The 17616-nt window shown below is 36.9% G+C and overlaps 1 protein-coding gene across 2 annotated transcripts in view; it reads right to left on the reverse strand.

Moving 5' to 3' along the window:
• Positions 1-17616, reverse strand: part of FGD4 (FYVE, RhoGEF and PH domain containing 4) — a 194538-nt gene that overhangs the window by 29487 nt on the left and 147435 nt on the right. For both annotated transcript variants that reach the window (XM_061204389.1, XM_061204390.1), the window contains 3 exons: positions 4539-4628; positions 2411-2556; positions 1796-1952 (listed from right to left, as the gene is read on the reverse strand). In XM_061204389.1, coding sequence (XP_061060372.1) covers positions 1796-1952; positions 2411-2556; positions 4539-4628 — 393 coding nt within the window. The remainder of the gene's footprint in view (positions 1-1795; positions 1953-2410; positions 2557-4538; positions 4629-17616) is intronic.

Consider the following 17616-nt stretch of genomic DNA (forward strand, 5'->3'; position numbering starts at 1 on the left):
ATGTATGTTAATCTTGTATCCTGCTATGTTGCTGAATTCGTTTATCAGCTTCTTGTAGTTTCTGTGTGGAGTCTTTAAGGGTTTTCTATATATAGTATCATGTCATCTGCATATAATGACAATTTTACCACTTCTCTTCCAATTTGGATACCTTTTATTTCTTTTTCTTGTCTGATTGCTGTGGCTAGGACTTCCAATACTATGTTGAATAGAAGTGGTGAGAATGGGCATCATTGTCTTGCTCCAGATTTTAGTGGGAAGGCTTTCAAGCTTTTCACCATTGAGTGTTATGCTGGCTGTGGGTTTTTCATAAATAGTTTTTATTATGTTGAGATATGTTCCTTCAATACCCATTTTGGTAAGAGTTTTTATCATGAATGGATGTTGCATTTTATCAAATGCTTTTTCTGCATCTATTGAGATGATCATGTGGTTTCTGTCTTTTCTTTTGTTGATGTCAGCATCACATTGATTTGCATATGTATATCTTTTTTAATATTCTCTTAACTTCTTTAAAAGACATAAAATTGTACAAAACAGTAATCATTTCACTATATTAATGAGTTTAAAACACATATAAAAATATTTATGTAACACAGGGGCTTCCCTGGTGGTGCAGTGGTTGGGAGTCCACCTGCCAATGCAGGGGACATGGGTTCGAGCCCTGGTGCAGGAAGATCCCACATGCCATGGAGCAGCTGGGCCTGTGTGCCACAACTGCTGAGCCGGCACTCTAGAGCCTGTGAGCCACAACTACTGAAGCCTGTGCTCCTGGAGTGCATGCTCTGCAACAGTAGAAGCCATCGCAATGAGAAGCCCACGCACCTCAACAAAGAGTTGCCCCCGCTCACCGCAACTAGAGGAAGCCCGTGCACAGCAACAAAGACCCAATGCAGCCAAAAACAAATAAATAAAATAAATAAATTTATAAAAAATAAATATATATATATTTATGTAACACAAAAGAAGGCAGTCAAGGAGCAAAAGAATCCCCACCCAAATAACCTTATGTGATCTAAAGAATTTCTTTTCAATATTTAAACTTTAGCAAAGAAGAAATGATTAACAGTTTTGACTAGAGAATCAAACAGAAATTACTATGATATTATTAAAATGTATTATCCAGGTTTGATGAAATTTTAAAAGTCAGGACACATATATAAAATGACCAAAAAAAAAACCCCAAAATGAAATAAAACAGAAAACAGTTGATCCTTGAACATGGATTTGAACCGCACAGGTCAACTTATATGCACATTTTTTTTTTCAGTAAATGTGTACTACAGTACTACATAATCCATGGTTGGTTGAATTCATGATGCATAACCACGGATATGGAGGGCTGACAGTAAAGTTATCCTGGGATTTTCAAACACATTGGGGATCAGCACCCATAACCCTTATGTTGTTCAAGGGTCAACTGTAATTATGTTTCCAAAATGTCAGGGTTTATAGCAATCATTCTTTATATTCATTTATAGTCATTCCAACATCTCAACCTCTGGAAGCAAGCAAGAGAGACACAGAGCTGAATGGGAACTTACTTTGTAAATTAATGTGGACCCTGATAAAGCCAGACTCTCCTTGCCTCAAAAGCAAATGGAGAATTCACTGTTCAGTATTTGCACATGCTCAATAAATATTTTAACTTTGCAGAGATGATTTCTGCATAATTCAGACCAGAATGGAATTTGGCCAGGTGTCTCAAATCTCTCAATCTAAATTTTAGATCTAGAAGACCTTATGATTTGTACAGAAAAAGTAATTATAGCCTTGAACAAAAGAGTCCTATTACCTGAATTTCTTCAATTATTGATTTGAACTGGGGAATACGCTCTGTCATGTTTTTAACCAATTCCATTGCGTTATCAAATCCCTTCACATATTCTCCATACATCTTAAGGAATGGGGCCAATTTCTGAAGGATGTCACCAATTCTAGGGGTAGTTTCCCTGTATAAAACATAGAAACAAGTTGTTAAGATTTCTTATAGAATGAGTGAATTAAGAGGACTCCAAATGAAGTAATCACTTTCTACACATACCCTGCGCTTTGTCAGATCCACTTTGCTGTGAGATTGATAGAGAGCGAAAAAGCACCTTTTTACAGGGAGTTTAGGAATGACACAGTAAAGAGAGATGCTTTACTCTTGGAATTCTTGAAGCTCCAGGTTACCCTTAATATCTTGTCTCCACTAATCAAACTATAGTTTGGAAAGGAGAGATGAAACCTTTTTCAACTAAAGGCAAAAATGTACCACAAGGTCTTTCAGTGATCTTTAACATAAAATCTTTGCGTAAATGTTTGTTTACAGCTCTGTGTAGCATTATTATTTCAATTTAACAGCTGAATAACACAGCTTCTAGTAATGACTGCCTTAGATATATTATTTGCTATCTATGCCTCTTACCATTCTTGCATTCTTTTCTCCAGCTCTGGCAATAGGAATTTACTATGGAAGGCATTTATTGATGAAATATTAGAAAAGATTTTATTCACCATCTCTGCTGCAAATGAGCCTCGATTTGCTTCTTCCAGTAGTTTGCAATAAAATACCTGAATAAGAGAATTAATGCAAACATTACTTCAAATTTATTGGTTAACCATCTAGCACTGTGCTAAGGCACATAGTGGGCTCTTAGTAACTTTCTGTTGAATAAATGGAAAAGTTCGTGATTCAAGAAATCAATCATTTTTGAAATGTAGGAGTGAGTATATGCTTTAAGAAGAACCAGGAATTAGAATTAGGAAGCTTTGACTCTAACCTAGGCTATGCCTCTATCTGTGGGATGTTAATCTTTTCTGTTCCAGAGAATTTCCAGTTGAGGGTAACAGGATTTACCCTTCCTATCCATAGGCAGAGTTAAAAGATGGAAAACTATATAGATGCATAATAATTGTGGTATTTTCCACTCCTCTTTATATTTTGAATGACTTCTATGGCACATATTACATATTGCCCTTTATTATAATTTGTTAGCATGTATCTCATTTTCCCTATTAAAACTGTACACTCCTTGGGGAGGGAGAACATTGTGATTTACTTCTCACAGTAGAAAAGGTGCTTAAAAAATATGTGGTCAATGCATGAACAAAAGAGTATTTCAGTTCTAACATGTTTTCCTGCTTTAGTAAATAATAATGCATGGTAACTTAAAACTCAGAAATGAGGATAAAAAGATCTTCTCTTGTACATAATAACAGGTATCTTAAAGACAGTAAAAAAAAGTTTTGCAGTCTTAGCTCTACTCCAGTAGGGCTACTATACCTCTTAATTGCCATTCTGTTAAATGTAGGCAGAAGGAGGTCTGTTCTTTCATAATGTCCAGATGGTTGTTTATTTTCTAAATTCACCTCCATTGCATTTTCTTGGGAGGCAAAAAGAATACAAAATTATGTCCTTAGAGACTCCAATAGGTTATTTTAGTAATTAAGACTAAATTCTAAAAGGTCAGCAACAGTAGCTGACAAGATAATATGGCTGATAAAAAAAGAAAGAAAGAAAAAAAAAAGTGCAATGAGGAAAAAACACATTTCCATTAGGGGAATACCTAAAAGTTTCAGGTCTGTAATCACCATTAGGAGAAACATTGTTTCAAAGGCACAAACCAACATGAATTGATTGACTTATGGTGAAATTCTTTGGAAAGTGAGTATTTGAGTCACAAACACATTGTCTCAGAGAACACAAGTCTTAATCTGGCCCCTTAAGGCTCACCCTAACAGGAATGTAGTCTACTCTAGGAACTGATAAAGAGGTGTGCCCAGGATGGCCTGCTCCCACGAAGTTCCATTTTTCCAACTGCAATAGCGGGACCTCTTCTTGCAACTAATTTACTCAAAGTTGGCAACTTTATCTTTTAATAAGAGGAGTCTGTATTAGCAGACAATCTACCAATTATCTTGATCTTTTATCACTGAAACAGGATTAAGAGGCCATCGTGTTTAACAGTTATTCTTAATGATGCATTTTAAAACTTTCTTTGCAAATGTATATTTGAGATGATTCACAAGCATCCACCATGATGAAAGTACAAAATGTTATTCACATATTCAACAAATATTTACACCTGGCACTGTTTTTAATGTTTTATGCAAGGCTGAACAAGTGAACTCTCAAAATTCCTTCTGGCCCTATGACTGCAGCAATTCAGATCATTCACAAGGGCTGAACAGCAAGTGAGACAAGAATCAGTGATGTATTCATGTCAACAGCAGAATCTCCTATTTACTAACACGGCCTTCAGGATCACAATAAGTGGGCAAGAAACAGAGTAGTGTTTAGGATTGAAAGACACAGATAAAGGCATTTTGCGACTCATACAGAGAGTCCTTCAATCCGTTTTTTATGAATTATGAAACCTTTATACCTAATGAATTCACTGACAGAGCTGAAAATGTTAGAGAGCTCCTTGAGGAAGTAGCCTTCATTTGCCAAAAATGGCTAGGTCCTTCTTGCAGTTTCTAAAACACTTAAATTACTAAGTTAAAATGATGTATAATGCCAAAAAATAAAATACTGAAAGAGAAAATATTACCTGATCTAAGAGGTCAAGACGGCTGACATAAGCTCTTTCTGTAAGCAAAAGTTCATTGGCTATTTTGTGAAGTTTTTGCTCATTAGTCTCCTGAAAACAGAACAGATATTCACATATTAGGAAATAAAGCTTGGACAGTATTTCTCAAGTAATAAATATTATCAAATGGTTTCATCAAGGACTTCCCTGGTGGCGCAGTGCTTAAGAATCCAACTGCCAGTGCAGGGGACACGGGTTCGAGCCCTGGTCTGGGAAGATCCCACATGCCGCAGAGCAACTAAGCCCATGTGCCACAACTACTGAGCCTGCGCTCCAGAGCCCGCGTGTCACAACTATTGAAGCCCGTGCACCTAGAGCCTGTGCTCTGAAACAAGAGAAGCCACCACAATGAGAAGCCTGGGCACCGCAATGAAGAGTAGCCCTCGCTCACCGCAACTAGAGAAAGCCCGCTTGTAGCAATGAAGACCCAATGCAGCCAAAAACAAACAAACAAATAAATAAATAAATAAAATTTTTAAAAAATTGATTAAAAAAAATGGTTTCATCAAAAGTTTTCTTAAGCTTCTCAGGTACCTAATTCCTTTCAGTCATCAAGGAACATCCAACCAGAAATGAAAATTAGAAATCAGCTAGATTTAATCTATGATAACTTCTTTGATCTCTGTATCAATTAACACTATCTTCCACCTTTTCCTTGAAACATCTTTTATCTTTTTTACTTCCCAGATACTTTACTTTCCTCATTTCCCCCCTACCTCTCTCAGGCTACTCTTTGGACATGTTTTTATCACTCTCTCAAACATCTTGTTTAATTATTAGCTCTATGCACAGAACTTTTTACCTTAAAAAAACTTTTTTTATTATGGAAAATTTCAATCATATATAAAAGTAGACAAAATAGTAAAACAAACCCCCATGTGTCCATCACCAAGATCCAACATCAACTCATTGTTAATCTTCTTTCACCTATGCTCGCACCCACCTCCCTCTAACTATATTATTTTTAATTAAATCTAGACTTTAATATTTCTTCAGTTTATATTTACTTAACTCTTAAATATCTTTGTATAACCTTGCTAGTGCCATGAGGATAGGAACATTTTTTCCTTGTTAACTGCTCCATCTCTTGTATCTACTGCAGTGCTTCAATAAAACACTGGCACTCAATAAAATATCACTGAATGAATGAATGAGAAGCAGTCTCACATGACTAACTATTGCTGGACATTTATTACCACTTTGACATGTTGTCAATCTAAGACCAAACTCATCGTTTCTGTAAAATCTCCATCCTACCACCACCCTCCAACCTTACCATCCTAGCAATGGTTCCATTCCTTTCCAGTTAGCTGACTTAAATTACTTTAAGCTTAGTTCCCTACCACAAAATCCAGTCAGCCACCAACTCCTATTCATGGCATATTGTCTTTAGCATCCATCTTTTAAGCTCTCATCACTGCCACCCTGCTTTGCTCATACCTTATCTCAAGCCCAGGCCAATCAATAGTTGCCCATTTAACTGATTCCATTATTTTTTTTGGCTCTAACCCACCTTGAATACTATCGTATCAGGAATTTTTCTAAAACTCTGCTCTGGGGACTTCCCTGGTGGCACAGCAGTGGTTAAGAATCCGCCTGCCAATGCAGGGGACACACGGTCGATCCCTGGTCCAGGAAGATCCCACGTGCTGCGGAGCAACTAAGCCTGTGCACCACAACTACTGAGCCTGCGCTCTAGAGCCCCCAAGCCACAACTACTGAAGCAAGCATGCCTAGAGCCTGTGCTCCGTAACGAAGAGTAGCCCCTGCTCGCCACAACTAGAGAAAGCCTGCGCACAGCAACGAAGACCCAACGCAGCCAAAAAATAAATAAATAAAATTAAAAAACAAAACAAAACAAAAACTCTGCTCTGCTCACCTAATCCTAATTCCCATAGGAAAAACCAAAATTCTTCAATAGTCCTCTTCTCACTGACAGGATAAAATCCAGACTCTGCATACCATCCAGAGTTGTTTCTACCTAGTTACTTTGCTGACATACTTTTCTCATTCTAGGAGAGTATGAAATATAATAAGAGTTTAGTAAAAACTTTAGTACCAAAGCAGACCAAAGTGTACTTTAAACCTGACTTGTGTAAATGCTACATTTTAAACTATGTATAAAATGCTATTAAGTTGTATAAATGCTTCATTGTGTTAAACACATATGACATCTACTTTATGCTTTATATGCAATATATGTTCTAACGTGGTAAGTTAACATGTTGCTTCTTACAGAACTGAGGTATTTTTATGTGAAGTCTTTAGGGTAAAGTAACATAATACGTTTAAATAATTTGTGGTCTCAGAAACACTGAAATAAGAACTGTGTAGTAATCGGGACCTCCCTGGTGGTCCAGTGGTTAAGACTCCTCGATCTCATTGCAGAGGGCCCAGGTTTGATCCCTGGTTAGGGAACTAGATCCTGCATGCCACAATTAAGAGCCCACATGCTGCAACTAAAAGATCCTGCATGCAGCAACGAAGATCCCGCGTGCCACAACTAAGACCCGGCGCAGCCAAATAAATATTAAAAAAAAAACAACTATGTAGTAGTCAAATTCCATAATTAGTCAAAGTTTTGGTTTAACTTAAACTCAGAGTAAAGTACTAGCATTGTTGCTTGCCTACCTGGCATCCCTTCCCCGCTATCTCTTAATGGTATCCAGATTTGGTTAGTGTGTCTACCCCACTACTATGTAGCCTTTCCTTTGGGGAAACTGACCTTATCCACAGACCAAAAGGGGAGCCCTGAATGGTGTCACAATCAGGAGTATACAGCGATAGGTTCAGGGGCCAATGAGACACGAGGGAATACGCACTGGCAGCTTTGGAAAAAGAGGCTCCCTACTCTTAAGGAAGAACCATGGAAAAAGAGATCTCTCTTTGCTGCTCCATGTAAATGAGGGTACATGTAGTCTTGAGTGCTATAAGGAGCCATCCCATAACCACAGAGATGAAGCCAATAAACTTCCTTATTGTTTAAGCCAGGTCGAGTAATACTGGTGTTATTTGTAGCATCGTGATTAATACAAAAAACTTAAACACTAAGAAACATATGCAGCATATTCCATGAAACTGATAAACTTTCAAGAAATTTTTAGACAATCACTATTTATAGAGAAGAAAGTAAAATACTTAATGAACTAAAAATGTGACTTTCAAAGATGTAATTAAGTGTAATAAGTAAATACATAAGAACTCTATCAACATTTCAGAAAAAGTGATATGCTGTTCTACACACTCACAGGAAATACTGACCTGCACCAACACTACAGCCATTTGTTTTGGTTTTTTAAGCCAGATTTACTGAGATGAAATTTACAATTAGTAAAATTCACCCTTTTGGTGAATAGTTCTAGGAGTTTTGACAAATGGTTACAATCATGTCACCACCACCACCACAATCAAGATACAGAACATTTCTATCGAAACTTTTCTTAGGTCTCTGCAGTCAACCCCACTCCTCTTCCACCACCAGCTCCTAGTAATTGTTGATCTGGCTTGTTCCAGAATGTCATGTAAATGGAATCACACAGTATGCGCCTTTTGAGTCTTGCTTTATCAAAATGCATTTGAGATACATCCAAGTTGTTATTGGTATTAGTAGTTCATTCTTTTCAAGCCCTTCATTTTATTCTAATAGTGGAGATATCTCTTTGACCCACTATACTCTTTTGTATATTCTAATTCTAGTTCTAGCTAATATCTTTAAAGAAAACAATCCGCAGAATTTGTGCCATGATAAAATAATACATCTTTTGTAAGTCAGAGAATTCATTAAACAACAAGTCATAATGTCTATTATTGCTATGCAATGAAGTCACCTCTGAGGTCTTCCATATCCTACGAGATCTTAAATAGGAAGCTTCTAAGAAACAATCTTTTTGCTGACCGCATATTATACTTTAGCTGAACGTGGCAAATTGTGGGTATCCTGGTCATATTTTGCAAAATCCAAGGGTATGCCAGCAGTTATTAGTAAAAGCTATATTCCTTCCACACAGATGGTCTTCTCACATTAGGTCCCTGACCTTGCAAAAGCCAACACAAAGTAAACTTGCTGACATATGGTTTAATCACTCACATATAAGGTTTGTGAAAAGTTACTAGGGATTTTGTGGTGGAAGTGACGACATCACAGACTCATGGAGCCTTTCTTTAGGTTAATCACAACAATAATAGCATCACCATAATAAGAACAGCTAACTATTATTCACTCATTGCTTGTTATATGCCAGACTGTTACAAGTATTTTACACAGATTGACTGGTCCTTACAACAAGTCTATAAAGTGGGTGCCATTATTATTCCTAGTTTATAGGTAGTATACACACACAACAAAACAAAATTCCAGAGCTTAAAAAAAAAAATCCAAGGCTCAAAGAGGCCAGGAAACTTGCCCAAGGTCACACAGAACCCAAATGAATCAGATTTTATTCACATAAGAGAGTATGTGATTTTTGAGTAACTCTTCAGTAAATATTTGGCTCTCACTCTAACCCTTCTTTGCAACAAAAAACAAGACTGTATTAAGTGCCTACAAGTGAACAGACTAACAAAATACTAACTATCCACTTAAAAATGGAATGTGCATTTTAATTTATATACTGATTATTTTTCCAACATAAATTTTATTTAATGCAGACTTTTTAGCATTTAGTAATAATTATCAGGTATAAAAAATTCAGTCATATTTGATGTAATAATATGATGGCTTCCAAATTTTAAAAAATTAGTTTAGTTTCTGAAACTTACCTATAAGTACATTTAGGGAGAAATATATGATCACTCTGCATGTACAGGGCTCAATTACTCTATCAGACTTATGCTTAAATAATGCACAAAGTAGTTTTAAAGCTGCTGGTACATTGCGGCTGTAGCTTGATATTTTTTTAAATAGCACTTTACTAAGAAGTCATTTATTTTTGTGATTCTTTGGAAAACAATAATGGTTACACAATACTGATTTGATGAGTAATCTCATTTGATTCTTTTGGAGCTGAATACACAGGCTTGACTTTTCAAAATAATTATAAATATGCTATTTAAAAAGTATCTTACTTTTGATATTCCTCTATAAAATAAAGGGATTGGTTTTCTTTCTTTTTTTACTTGCAAATATATATTATATTGAAAGCTGATTCTCAGAGTATTGCCTCAAACAAAAATACACTAGAGTATACCTAAACTATCAGAACTGAAAAAGTAAGATACACTCCTCTTACACTAATAGACTATACAATTTATTTTCCCCTGCTCCTCTCTGCTTAATGTATTCCTAGGCTATTACCGTGTACCTTTACACCTCTGAGAATCTTTTCGTAGAGATCTGCTCCATTTTCACTTGGGTTAGGGTCAGCCTAGTTATTAGTCACTGTATCCACTGGCACATGAAGTGTTGCAGTGTCAGTTCTGCCTCCTTCCTTGCAGATGCCACCAGCTCCTGCAGGTCTTTTCAGACCTTTCGGCATGACTCTTCCATATGGCAGGAGCCGGGACAAAGAGCAGCTCTCAGAGTTCTGGATAGGCAGAAAATGCTTGTGTGGAGCCAGCAATTCACTCTTCAGAATCTTAGTGCCATACGCCCTGCACATGCCTCAAAACCCCAAGCAGGGGAGTAGATATTTTGAAAAGAATTTCACAAATGCCAATGAGCAACTGTTTCCTGAAAGATGCTTTAAGGGCAGAATCTTAAACTGTTTAAAAAGGAATCAGATATTGATACTATGCTTTATAACTCTTCAATACATGTTCTCATGTGATTTCATTTTAAGCAGGAAGATTTTTTTCCCCTAAAAACACTGAATCAAAACTACTAAAAGTTCTTATAGCCTTTTCCATATGTATATTTATAACATATTCCATATGTTATATTTAAAATAATATCTATATAAATTATCATGTTTTATAGGACCAGAATGGATGTTTCTTGCTCTTGGGGAATTTCTATCCAAATCTGTCATCAGTTAATTGTATTCTACCATGCAGAAGGAAGATGTGGTTTTGTATAGGTATGTGTCTCTGCATTCCCTAAAGTCTATTCTCTCATAGCAAGATGAGTCAACTTAGGAAATAAACACTTGATTTTGTACCACAATTCATGAGATGCATCAACATTTTGATATGTCATTTTTTAATGTATTTACAGACATCAAAATCTTCAGTGTGGTTCCAGGTGATAATTAAAAATTAGATCACAATGATATTTAAATGTCACATAATTAGTCTATCATCTCAAAACACAACTTAAAATCTTTAATTTTGTGTTAGACACCTTCATTCCAGTATTCTTTCTCAGTATACTAAAGAGCAAGGTAATCAAGGGAAGTTATCACAAGTGAGTGACAGGGGCAACTTCCACTATTTATTGGCACTATTCTATGTTCTTCACATGAATTATCTAATGTAACCCTCTTAATACTCCCGTGAAGCAAGTAGCATTATCCCCTCATTTTATAGACGAGGAAGCTGTGTCCTAGTGAGGCTGGGTAACCTGCCCAAAGTCACGCAGCTACTAAGTGACTAAGCTAGGATTCAATGCAGGTCTGTGAAAACAAAGTTTGTACTCTGCTACCACCTTTTTAACTAAGAGAACTCCCCCTGGATCTGGGGAATAAGAAAATGAGAAGGTAAGGGAACAAAACACAGATTTTGTGTTCTATTAAGATCATGCAATAATGCCATAAGTAAGGTCACGTGGTCTCAGGGAAGAGTTGTAATCAGGAAAAAATTTATCACCAGGTTCACATTACAAGAAAAAGAGAACGCCCACTATGACATGCAGGCATTATTCCTTTCCCTGCTTCATAATATAGTGTCACAAGCATAAACAGTCTGGTACTTTAACATGATCCTTCAGGAAGCTTTGGGAGCAAAATCCAAGCCTAATTGTGACCAGCACCAATATTTTTCGAATCTATGTCCTCTATACTGTTTATCCAATTCGAAAGAGGAAAATAGGCAAGTGAGAGCTTTTAATCTGAAGGTTTAAATTACATCCTTTTAAGAGAGGGTGGGGGAGGAGGGAGAAACAGCCTGCACTGAGAAGGACAATTTGGTTACTTGCACAAGATCAGACAGGAAGTGACAGCAAAGAGAGAAGAACTTTGCTCTTCTTACACCCAATTTAGTATACATTAGACGAAACTGTCCTTTGGGTTTAGCAGAAATTAAAGATCAGACACCAAGAAAATGTAATATATACTCACAATCAATAATTGAATTAAACTATCCCAAGCCTAGGCAGAATATCAAAGTAATAAGGTCACATAAATATTTCTGGTGATGATTCCCCAGAGTTAAAACTTTGTACACATTAGTGAGTGCCTCACATGGCATGAGGCATGCAAACTTATCTCTGTGTATCCTGTAAGAGAGCACCTTAGTTTAAAATAGAACTGAGAGAGAGGGGCTGGGATCTTCAGCAGGTAAGCTATGTTGAATTTTGGTCTATTAAGGGACATCTCAGGTCATGAATCTATTCATCTAGATTTACAAATGAGGAAACAGGATTTTTATTTTATGTTTTATTTAACAAACACAGCTCACATTGTTTCAAGGCACTGTTCTATGTACTTTACAACTATTAAATGATCTATGCCTTGTAAAAATGTTATGAGGTAGGTAATATTACCTCCATTTTACAGATTAGGAAACTGAGATACAGAGATGTTTAAGTGACCTGCTCAAGGCCACATAGCTGGTAAGTAGCTGAGCTGGGATTCAAACATATAGAGTCTGGCTCTTGAGCCTATCTTCCTGACCACTAGGTTATGGTGTATCACTCTCTGTTTTTTTTTTTTTTTTTTTTACGCCACATACAACAACCACTGTGTTTTCAAGATCTGACCTTTCCTTTTCTCTCACACCCATACTGAATCTTTGTGTACCCTCTGACCTCCAGGCACCTGACTTTCCAGACTGTGCCTGAGTTCTCCATTTCTGCTAACAACAGGTAATTCATCCTCTCAGCCGTGCTCCAAACCTTGGCTTTATCTTTGAGCTCTCCTTTCCCCTTCACCCCACGATATCTTAAGTAATGGTCATTTATTTATCTTAATCCTCCTTCTCGACTGGTAGTTTCCTCTTTGAATTTACTGCAGTGACTTGAACACAGTATCTGTGCAATATAGATTCACTGTATTTAATCTGAATACCCAGGTTTACTGAGCTACTTAGCTATAATGTCCCAGTAAAGGCCTAGGTCTCCAGGTTAACTTCTAGTTCCACATTCTAAATGATGACCATCCTCATAAGCTCACCAATACCCCCTGTCCCCCACCCTCTCAGTCCCAGTGGTTCTCATGACACTGCTCTCTCTTCTTCTTTCTCCTCTCAGACAAACCTCTATGTTCCCCTTTCGATTATGCTTGTGCTCTCTAGGGCCTTGGCCTTCTTGGCCTTCTTCTGGTTCCTACACATTCTATTTTGGCAATATTAATCACATGCTTATGTACATCCTTTTACATTCCTACCCTCTTTCCTGAGCTCCAGATCCATATTTCATCTGCCTAATTAATATCTCCAAATGGATGTCTTGCAGGTGCCATCAACTGAGTAGCACAAAAGTAACCTAATCAGCTACTCTACTCCCTCCCGTCATTCCAAACACAACCACTTTCCTCCTTGTCTGTCATCTCAACCAAGGCCTGCAGAGTTATACTAAAGTGCCGTGTCTGAGATCACATAGCTGGGAAGTAATGGGGCTGGGATTGGAACTCATCTCTTAATTCTAAAGCTTTCATCCTTAACCAATAACCCATAATGTCTCCAGAACATTCCATTTTTGTTTTAGGTATCTTTACCTGGACATCCCACAAGTCCTTTAAATTCATTATGTCTAAATCCAATTAATTTTTTTGCCCCCCCAAATATGTTGTTCTTTCTATTCTCTTGTAGTTCAGTAAATGGTACACCGTCTGCCACTTCATCCAAGCTAGGAGTTGAACATGACTCATTCCCTACATCCAGTCACGCAGTTCTCAGAAATCTCTCTCCCTTGTCCTAACCCTCTGCTTCGTCCAGGACCTCTTCCTTTCACACCTGGACTACGACAGTTGCTTACTAACACTGTACCCTGCTCCATCTGTTTTTCCTTTCATCTGAGTCATTTTTCCAAAACCCACAGATGTATAATCATGTCACTTCCATGCTTTAATTAAATGCCTCTTAGGCCAGATAGTATTAGGCTTATGGAAAGTTTGAAATAACATGGGAAAATACCTATGTTTAATCCTACAAAACAGGATGCAGAATGACCATACATTATGCTACTGACATATATTTTTTTAAAATATCAACTGAGAAAAACAAGCTGGAATGTTAGATCTCAAAGCATTTTTCTCTGGGTGGTGGAACTATGAGTGATTTTGTATTCTCTACACTTTGCTGCATTTTCTTGATTTTCTATGAGGATTATTAATTTTTATTCAAACTTTTAAAAATCTTTTTAAAAAAGTCTCCATTGTTTTCAGGGGGAAAAATACAGCTTAGGCACACAAACCCATTGCAATTTATCCTTAGCTTACATTTTCTTTTTAAGCCTATCCTTCTACTCCCACACTCATTTCACTAGCCCTTCTGGCCTCTATTATGAGGCCAGAAAACCCCTAAACATGGCAGCTACCCTCTTGTTTTTACTTCTCACACCTGCCCTCAGCCTAGATGCACTCCTCTTCCCTACCTCCCTGTTCCTGTCTATTCTGGACCACCAGCACCTCCCACTCCTCCTTCAAGCCCAATCCTGCTGCTTCTCAGCAGCCTGCCCCTCACCAGCATTCCTCCAGGCACAGCTGTTTTCTCTTCTGTGTTTCCCAAGCCCTTTTTGCACCATATCATGCTGATTTACTTATGTCTTTCTCCCCTCAGCAGACTGAGGCTTTGTGGAAAGGGCTTGCCTTGTTCATTTCTGTTTCCAGCACCAAGGAGAGTGAGCCTGCACACTGAATTTTTAAAGTGAACAATAGGTGGTTTTATTCAGGTGCAGGCTGTCTGAAGCACACTTTTTCTCATTTCTTTCTTGTATCTTTCCAACATACTAAACGGAGTCACCACAACATAAAGAAGTTTCTGAGTTCCCCATCAGTTCTAAGTGAATAATGAAAAGCTACCCTCAAGGCATTTATGAACTATCCACATGGTTAGTGAGGAAACTTTTCCATTATTCTACACATCATTTTAAAATGCCTACGACTTTAGTTGGAGCTTTCATTACAATACTAGCAACAATGAAAGATCGATTAGTAAAACTGGATAATTTCTTCGCTTGTGTTGCCTTTCACTTTCTTGGAATTAAAGCTGATTTGGCAAAAGAAGAAACAGAGGTGTAATTTAATACTTGCCTTCAAATCTAACAAGGCCTCAACAGTTGTCCCCTTATCTTTCAAGAAGTGAACCAAAAGAAATTTAAAGCTTTATGGGGGGCGTGGTATAAATTGGGAGACTGGGATTGACATATACACACTAGTATATATAAAATAGATAACTAATAAGAACCTACCGTACAGCACAGGGAACTCTACTCAATACTCTGTAATGACCTATATGGGAACAGAATCTGAAAAAGAGCGGATATATGTATAACTGATTCACTTTGCTGTACAGCAGAAACTAACACAACATTGTAAATCAACTATACTCCAACAAAAATTAATTTAAAAAATAAAAAATAAAGCTCTATAAAAAAAGGACTTGTAGCCCATCATAAGAAATGGATAACCAAAGTAAGCATTATGTTTTACCTCTCAGAAAACTTTGATATCTCATATTACACCCTATAAAATTAATCAACAATTTTAAGAAATACAATTAAACTTAGTGAGGAGAAATTGAAGGAAAAAGAGGAAAAGTGAGTTAACTTGTATTACACCACTGGTTTTCTGTTTGCAATTTACTTCTTCTTTTTTTTTTTTAATCAAGCCTCACTTTCTTTCTTTTTTTAAAATTAATTAATTAATTAATATATACATTTTTATTTTTGGCTGCGTTGGATCTTTGTTGCTGTGCATGGGCTTTCTCTAGTTACGGCGGGTGGGGGCTACTCTTCGTTGTGGTGCGCGGGCTTCTCACTGTGGTGGCTTCTCTTGTTGCAGAGCACGGGCTCTAGGTGCGCGGGCTTCAGTAGTTGTGGCACGTGGGCTCAGTAGTTGTGGCCCACGGGCTCTAGAGCACAGGCTCAGTAGTTGTGGTGCACAGGCTTAGTTGCTCTGTGGCATGTGGGATCTTCCTGGACCAGGGCTCGAACCCATGTCCCCTGCATTGGCAGGCAGAGTCTTAACCACTGCGCCACCAGGGAAGTCCTGCAACTTATTTCTGAATGTGCTTTTCTGTCATTTTTTCCCGTAGGAGATAATTATCTTTCTTAACTTTTGAGTATGTTCAAAAGTTATAAACCCTCAAGGCTTATATAAAACTATAATAAGTAAAATAGCAATTAAAAAACCAGAAATAAGCAGGAAATAAACATTTACATTTTTAAAAAAATATATGTTTCTACAAGTCTCTACATTGTGGACACCACCTTCATCTATCTGCCCACTTCACTACATAATTTCTTTCATTTTTGGTGAAAGGAAAGATTAACTTTTAAAAAATCTGTTTCTTTTATATTCTTGATAAAATTGCTATTATTATAGTTTTAATACATTGCTACTTTGAGCTTATGTTTGCAATAACAGAGATTCGTTATTTATATAAACGTTAGTCTTAAAAAGTGCATATCTACACACTGATATTTGGCTTGCTGTATGAAATAGAGAGGAAGGAAATACTTTGAATAAATCTCAGAAAAAACTACCAATCAACCCATGGAAATATACCCTGGATATTAAAAGACTCGTGAAAACTGTGAAGAGAAATTTTCATTTCCACGGCACAAATTGATGAGTGTAGCATTCAACATAGTGCATTTCTACTAAAGCTCACCCACTGAAGCCTACAAATCTGAGAAAAGATAACTATTTTTAATGAAATTCATTCTAACCCATTTACCTGAGTCTCCTAATACAGTTTAAGCTATTTATGTAAACCCAAATTCATCATGCCAAACAAGAATTATAATACTGTTGTTATCCCCTGATGCCCTCAAGTACCATTCCTGAGCGCTCACATGCATACACACTACGATAGTCGTTGACCCCTACCTTTCCTGTAACTTACAGGTTTTAGTATGTTTCCTTACAATGTTGTATAGATGTTATGGAAAAACCCGAACGAACTTTTTGGCTCACCCAATAACATCTTCCTTTTAGTAGATTTCAATCTGTAATCTGCTGTAATACATGATTAACCTTAATTTAAAGACACTATTAACACGTTGTGGTTGAAAGCTAAAGGTATCATAAGGTGCTAAAATTTTTCTTTGATTCTGAGATTTTAAAGAATTATCTGCTTACTTTGAGGTGTCTGGCTATATTTACATCACTGGTGCAAAAAGTTTAAACATTGGAAAAGTGTTGCTTTGCTAAAGTATAGTAGAGTCAACAGTTTCAATGAGGTAGGTATTATCTTTTACATGGTAAAAATAACAGTATTCTATATTCATCACTGTAAGTGATTCTTGATCAAAATACATCAGATAATCAGTGAAAGAGTTACACAAGCTGAGACTATTTTCAAGTCTGTACTCAATTATTAATAATGATTGTTCAAGATCTATTTTAATATGTATCTACTTTCCTGAACTATCTTTGCAATTCTATTGTACCCCCACTTTCCATCCCCCAATCCCTCATTCTTCCACTCCTGGTGCACAATTCAGGAAATGTCCATTAAATTTAATTCTGGTTTAAATGAAAGTTAATAAGACTATTCTGATGTAAATCTCTACATTGAGTTATATAAAGACTGAGGTAACTTTTTTTCAGTTGTCTGCATAGTGAAACTCAAATACTCCATGATGTCTTAGAAGTTCAACACATTAGATGGTTTAAGAAGCAGCTGACGGGAGGGATAAATTGGGAGACTGGGATTGACATATACCCACTACTATATACAAAATAGATAACTAATAAGGACCTACTGTACAGCACAGAGAACT

The sequence above is a fragment of the Eubalaena glacialis genome, chromosome 11, assembly GCF_028564815.1.
Source record: "Eubalaena glacialis isolate mEubGla1 chromosome 11, mEubGla1.1.hap2.+ XY, whole genome shotgun sequence".
NCBI classification, from domain to species: domain Eukaryota; kingdom Metazoa; phylum Chordata; class Mammalia; order Artiodactyla; family Balaenidae; genus Eubalaena; species Eubalaena glacialis.